A 7,005-nucleotide genomic window follows, 5' to 3' on the forward strand; every position below is an offset into this window, starting at 1 on the left:
TATCAATCAAACATCCTAAAAGTAGAAACTTTAGTGAAAAAAAGAATAAAAAAAAAGACATGAGCCGAATACAATTTTCTTTTATAAAGGTCTAATATATGAAATTTCATAGATAAGATTTGAACTCAAAAGCTTGATTTGTTCTAGAATTAACAAAACCACATTCTCCAAAAGATACTACTTCCGACCACCGGCTCCAATCCTCGGTTTGCCTTTGACTTCAGACTCCTGCACAACCAACCAAATATAGCGTGTTCAGAATTTAGACCACGATGGAGCTCTAATGTCGACAGGAGAACATTTTCAAACAAAACAAGGACCTGTGGCAAATGCAAGTAAATGTATGTTTTTGCTGTTGCAGGGTTGTGATTTTCTGCACCCTTGCTCCAATCATAACAGACCTGAAAACAAAAAAATTCCAGCAAAATTTTCAGAAAAAGAAGATTTTGGAGTTAGGATAGCCAAGTAATTCATGTGAAATATTAGGTTAGCCACATAGAGAAAGATAAATGAAATCTATTGTAGTGACAAAAAGTTCAGCATCCAGAAAATTGTAAGAACTTCCTCAAGCTCGATTGTATTGGAAGTAAAAAGTAATCACGGACGTAACGTCGCCACATCTTTCCAACCACAACATTCTTCTCAAAGAAATAGCAGTCCCTACAATGACTAAAAAAATGATGAACACCCGTTAAATACTCACCGAATATGCGAAAATGGAGCCATCATTGTTGAAAGCGCTGGAAGGTATAGGCTGACCGCACCTTGCCATAGCCTAAGAAATGAGCATGCCAAGCAATGCGATTTAGAATAAACAGATAACTGCAAGCATTTTCAAGATTTAAGAAGGATTCCATAATACCTTAAGCCTCTGTTTGCTGTCTTTGTCCCAAAAGTTGAAGGCTCCATCAGATCCAGATGTTGCAAATGTGTGATGTACCTGAGACAAGGCATAGAATATAAGAACCAGGTCATCAATAAAGAAAACACAAATTCTATCGATGTTTTTAGCATAATGACAAAAAAAATTCCTGCAACGTTGGTTTAGGAAGCATTCAATGAGAATATCAGGGAGTAAAAACCTCTTAACATAAAAGCCAAACTGGTAGAAAAATTTTCAGAAGTGCTATTAGCCACGTATTTAAGACGAGATCTTTGACAATGAAAAATAACTATTTTCACCCACAAATTCTTGATGTTATCACATATTAGCAAGCTCACTCAATTCACATTTGAAGAAAAATAGATTGACTCTCCAGGTAACAAGAGGCAGTTAAGAGATTCCATCTCATGATTTTTCATCTCATTTGCTGATATGATAAAATGCTAAAAATGCAAAGCAAAATAATGATGCTTTTAGTTCAAGTATAAACTTAACGAGGTGATTTATTTAGATAGTGCGTCAAAAAAAAAAAAAAATTTCCTCATGAAGAACTCTAGTGTCATTCCATGATTCCTTCAAGTTTCTCTTCCCATTTAACAAGCTAAGCTTAACATCAAATTTAATGAAGAGCTAAAAAATATTAAATCACTGTCTATGGAGCATCGTAAAATTCAGATATATTCAATATATGTTCACGGACATAAACTCAAGAAGACAGAAGAAAAATCCAGAATCAGGAATGCTCGAAAGTTTTAAGCTGCAAACAATTTCCCTCCCACCACATCACATACAAACACTCAGAAGAATGAAAATGAAATAAAGAAAAAGGAAGGAAAAAATAAATGGGAGGATGGGAGCAAGAGGAATGACAATATATCAAGCTCCATTGACATAATTTAAAATGAAATATCTTACAGGGTGGAAATCCAACGAGTTGACAGAGTAAATGTCATTGCCTTCTCTATGGCATTTGAAAGTAAAGTTTTTACTTTGCTGTGAATCATCAATATGATGTACCCCAACTCTTCCTTCAATTGAGCCAACCTACAAGAACGATGCTAAATGTCACATTATAATCAGAAATTCACTGCACCTATAACATAATAATATCGATGCCATTGGAGATGAAATAATCATATGATTCCATGCATCCTTTTCTTCTACATATTTAGATATTTAAGACGAATTAGGAACATTTCTCCACATAAGCAAAATAAGAAAACAGAGAATCAGTTCTTCACAAACCAAAGAGGCAAAAACAACCACAAGTGTAATCATGTTAAATATTAACCCTGTAATACTGCATGGAAGACAGAAAGCAAATAGCAGCAAAGAGATTAATAGACAATGAAGTCTTCTCTTAGGGCTGCCATAGTGCAGGGGTCTCCCTCTGCATTTCCTTTTGTAAGTACAAGAGATGAGTGTGGAAATATCCGAATCTTCGAACTGTTTATTTTACACCCTGTGAGGTAGAACTTGGGTAGGTTAAGCAGTCAGTGTGCTTGCTCTTTCACTGCACATACTCGATTCAGAAGGAAGTTTGCCAAAGAAGTACATACAAGACTTCATCGCAATCCTTGACAACAAATATATTCATCCAAATTATTTAGAATTTCTACTTCACTGTTCATTCAGTTCTTATCAATCAAACACCAGACAATCTCAAATATGCATACAAAATATCCCAGAGTTTCAGTTTATCATCATTAATAATGTCAGTACTCGACTACTCGTTCCTGTTGAACGCCCAATCCAACTGTAACCAAGCAAGATCCCTTCAATTATGATTTGAATAACAAATATTTTAAAATCTACAAGTATCAACACATAGTCAACTTGAGATGCTACATGTAAATTAAGCTAGCAAAACATTTGTAACCAATACTAGATAAGAATGACTCATAACAAAATACTGGAGCAGACAAAATATAATCCACTGAATAATCTTAAGTCACAGAGAGTTGGAGAGAACTTACTAAGAAACCTTGCTGATCCGGGAAAGCAGCTAAACACCTTGTCTGGTACTTCAAGGGTGAAATAACTCTCTTGAACTCAGTCTGTCTTATCCCAAAAAAGCAATTAACCATGCAATGATGACATAAATAAAATAAAATAAAATAAAATAGCTAATAATTTTAGAAAGTCTATTGGCATTCAATCGATAAAATGTTGCAGAAAATGTCAGAAAGAGAAGACACAGAGAATTTAAGGAAGAGTACTCCATCATGTTTCAATGAACAACACGCCCCATGAATCACAAACTGGAATTATTGTCATGGATCGGGCAGGGAATGCTAGAAATATACATGAAGTTCAGCGCCCATATTCTCACAATCCACTGGTGAGATACAAAAGGAAGAAAAAAAAAGATATAATACTGAAATAAGGCAGCATTTCAACAAAACACGTGCCTATCCTGATAGTACCAAACAATGCACTTCTATTATTGCAATGTTGCTGATCTGGCAACATTACAGAAAAATGCAACGAGCTATGGTCTTACAGTGAAAGAAGACAGACGATCATTTGACAGGTGGAAGTTAATGTTTCATCAACCATTTGTGAGAGGCTTATTTATGTGACTATACCAATTATTCTCAAAGCAAACATCGACAAAGACAAGGAAAGCATTCGATTAATATAACTAAGAGACTTCCATTTCTGTCACTAGTTTGGATACTTGACAACAAAACCACCTTTTATCCTCTCTAAATGAGTTCATCAGTCTTTATAATGACAATCTTTGCGCCACCAAACCTCTTAAGAAATTTAACAATTATAGCTTATGCTGAAGGAGCACTTAACTGAGATTTCTCCTTCTTTGATACTATAAGCTCCAAACACCAACCAAGATACAAAATTTTATCATTCATCTATGTCCCATATTGCTTATATAGCAGAGCAAGAAAGGGGTATAAAACCTCTTCTTCGCTAGTGCATTATGTGACTTGTCAAAAAAATATTATAATTATTATTTGATTTGATCTAGAAACGTTTTTTCCTGCATATTCAAAGAAAGTACTGCCCAAAAATTAGTTCTTACCAAACGACAAAGGGATACTCAAGAGGATGGTTGCTTTCATTAATAGTGGCATCCTTAGATAAATTAAAATATTTTGTGAAGTATGAAGCTAAAACTTCTCTTCCTCCATTTTCCAGCTTGCAACTGCTATTGTTTTTTGTTCCCTTTTCAAAAGGTTTCCATCCCTTAAATTATTATACGAGACTGTTTTTTTAAACAATTTAAAAAAATATGCTACTTCAATGCTTATTTAGTTTCCAAAACTCTAATATTGGTCACCCAAAAGTAGATCGAATATAGTCTGACATCCAATGCAAGGAACGATTACAAAAGATAAATGACCGATGGGAAATTGTTGAGTCAATAATGGCTCTCTTTTCCAGAACAGAAACTTATTAAAAGAGGATTTCTATTTGGTTTAAATCTCCAGCTTACACCTTCATTGTTAGGTAGCTTCTGCCTGATATATTTTCCTAAGGTATATATTACAAGCCGACATTTGTTACAGATGTATAATCCACTTCTTGAAACAAATTAATAGTTTCAGCATACTTTATAAAGGAAAAAGAATACCTGAGGGTTCTGCAAGTTGAAAACTATAAGATTTCTATCAGCAGTGCCAACGACCATAAGAGGGTGTCTGACTGTAAGTGCATAGCAGCGTTCAGGAAGTTGTTGGACATGAGCTGGATTTGGTTGTCTCAAATCCCAATACCTGATAAGATTACACCTCATTACCGAATAAAATGTACTTTGCTATCAAATGTTAATGCAAAATGGGTTAGAGATAAGATTACACCTCATTACCGAATAAAATGTACTTTGCTATCAAATGTTAATGCAAAATGGGTTAGAGATAAAATAAATCAGACTGGTGCATAATTGAACAGGGAACAAAGAGGAAATGTCACATAGGAGATATTGATAATATCATATATATGTGGAAGAAAGCTTGCGGAAGTAAATTGTCAAAGCCATAAAGAAAAGATACCTTAATACGCATGTGAATAGAGATCTAAGAAAGGCTGGTTGGTGACTTGATTCATTAAATTAAAGGGAAAATTGCAGCCATGGTACCAAACCCTTAAAAAAATCGCAGCTCAAGTCCAAAATGATAGTTTCCGTCGGTTTGACCTTAGAAACCGCCAGTTGACCCCAAAAATAAAAAATTTAATAATTTCTCCCAAATAAGCTAAGAGTATTTTGAACATTACAAATTTCTCCTAATAAATTAAAAATAAAAAATAAAATCACAATCCACCCCCATCTCCTTCTTCCCAAACCCCCTCACCACCTTCAAACCACCCTCAACCCGCCACCTAAGCCACCGGAAAATGCCCCTCATACTGGCGGTTTAACCCCCTCAACACACTCCAACAAACCAACCACTCAAACATTACCAAATGAGGAAGTAATCAATGAAAATTCATCAAGGGCTGCACACGGCCTACTTCCAAAATGCACCACCTCCGATCAATTTGATGGTTGCAGACCACCACCTGTTTATCCACCTATGCACGACGACCAACTTCATGGAACAATTTTTGACTAAAACAATGCAGCAGCTGCTCCTTGGGAATTGCGCACCGGCCAAAACATTGCACAGCTGCTCCTCTATTTCAATTGAAGGGTCCCACAACCTTAATCCACCAAATTCGACCAGCCAACATCTAATTCAAGGCCAATCGACAATGGGTAGGGGGGCCAACTGTCGAAGAAATTCCATCGAATTTGAGCACCAAACTTGCGATTGGTGCAAAATTCCAAGATCCACAATTCAGCCACTTCTAGCGGGACCCACGGCATGGCACCACCACCGTTGAATTCTGAATCATCTAAAGCCCCTATGGTGTCAATCCTACCAACCAATTCATCAAAAAATGCACTTCCAATTTTGAGCCACCACCTTATTTGGAAGAAATTATTAGATTTTTAATTTCTGGAATCAATTGAAAGTTTCTAAGGTCAAATTGACGAAGACAGTCCTTTTGGACTTGAGCTACGATTTTTTTAGAGGTTGGTACCTATCACAAATGAAAGGTTTGGGCTAAGTCTGCTACTAAATGAAAGGTTTGGTATCATGTCTACAATTTTCCCTAAATTAAATGCAAATTTATGTCGGGGAAAGATTGCTACCCCATGAAATGTTGTAAAGTACATGTAATGAAACTAGATAAACTCCAGATAATGAAGATAGCAGAGATGCAGTTCTACTAAATCATAAAGACATCAGAAAACAGTATTCAGGACCAAAAAAAAAAAAAACTAATCATTACTGAGCAGAAAGGACATCTAATATTGCATACAATGCCTGCCGTAATTGAAGGCCCATTCCATGAAACTTAAGAGATAGTTATAAATACAAATATTGCACTTCAATAACAGATAATGATGAGTCACTGTCTATGTAATATGTAATTATGCTTTGATAGTATGTGCTACGCAAACAAACATAAACGAAACCAAAAGCCACATATCATGCATTTATAGGAAGCCAAAAGTTAAAATTGCACCTCCATGTCTATAACTTCATAAAAATAATTTAAAGATGCCTCATTTCTGGAATCCTTTGTCAGGATATAACATCAGCAATAGGGGTTCTGTGGGAATGCCGAAATTTTCTTGCAATTGTATGTGATTTTTATGCCCCTCAAATTCTGATTTATTAACAACTTTTTATGCAGTGCTGATAGTAAATATAAGCAAGTACATATGCATATATGTGTAAAGTATGTATAAGTATATGGCCTTATATTGTAACTACAATGGCTATTAAGGCCAAACGCACCTTAGGGTCTTATCCCAACTTCCTGTTACTAAGAGACTCATTTCTGGGACCCAAGCAATTTCTTTGACAGGAGCATCATGCATGGCCACTGTTACAGGTTGGCCGCCAGACAACAATGGCCACATCTTAACTTGCTTGTCACAGCCTCCAGAGAAGACAGTTGTCCCATCATCCTTCCAAGTTGAGCATAACACCTTGCAAACATAAAACGATAATTTAGCAATTGATCATGCAAATTCAACCGAATATAAATGAAGTACCATTGTAAGGTTTACAAAAGTAGACATTTTACCGGCTGCTCGTGTGATATCG

The 7,005-nt window shown here is 35.7% G+C and overlaps 1 protein-coding gene across 1 annotated transcript; it reads right to left on the reverse strand.

The window, feature by feature from the left end:
• Nucleotides 1-48: 48 nt before the first annotated feature.
• Nucleotides 49-6,999, reverse strand: LOC111411741 (protein RAE1). Its single transcript, XM_023042325.1, has 9 exons — nucleotides 6,986-6,999; nucleotides 6,694-6,887; nucleotides 4,479-4,620; nucleotides 2,860-2,940; nucleotides 1,799-1,927; nucleotides 863-940; nucleotides 704-775; nucleotides 321-401; nucleotides 49-228 (listed from the first exon to the last, which is right to left on the reverse strand). The coding sequence occupies exons 2-9, from the start codon at nucleotides 6,816-6,818 to the stop codon at nucleotides 178-180; spliced, it is 759 nt and encodes a 252-aa protein (XP_022898093.1). The 5' UTR covers nucleotides 6,819-6,887; nucleotides 6,986-6,999; the 3' UTR covers nucleotides 49-177.
• Nucleotides 7,000-7,005: the final 6 nt, after the last annotated feature.

The sequence above is a fragment of the Olea europaea genome, chromosome 16 (assembly GCF_002742605.1).
Source record: "Olea europaea var. sylvestris chromosome 16, O_europaea_v1, whole genome shotgun sequence".
NCBI classification, from domain to species: domain Eukaryota; kingdom Viridiplantae; phylum Streptophyta; class Magnoliopsida; order Lamiales; family Oleaceae; genus Olea; species Olea europaea.

Coding starts and splice junctions, on each gene's coding strand:
- LOC111411741 (XM_023042325.1), bottom strand. CDS start 6,818: ATGTGGCCATTGTTGTCTGGCGGCCAACCTGTAACAGTGGCCATGCAT. Junction 941..1,798: donor ACTCGTTGGATTTCCACCCT/GTAAGATATTTC, acceptor GCCTTGTCTCAG/GTACATCACACATTTGCAAC. Junction 402..703: donor GCTCCATTTTCGCATATTCG/GTGAGTATTTAA, acceptor TTTTGTTTTCAG/GTCTGTTATGATTGGAGCAA.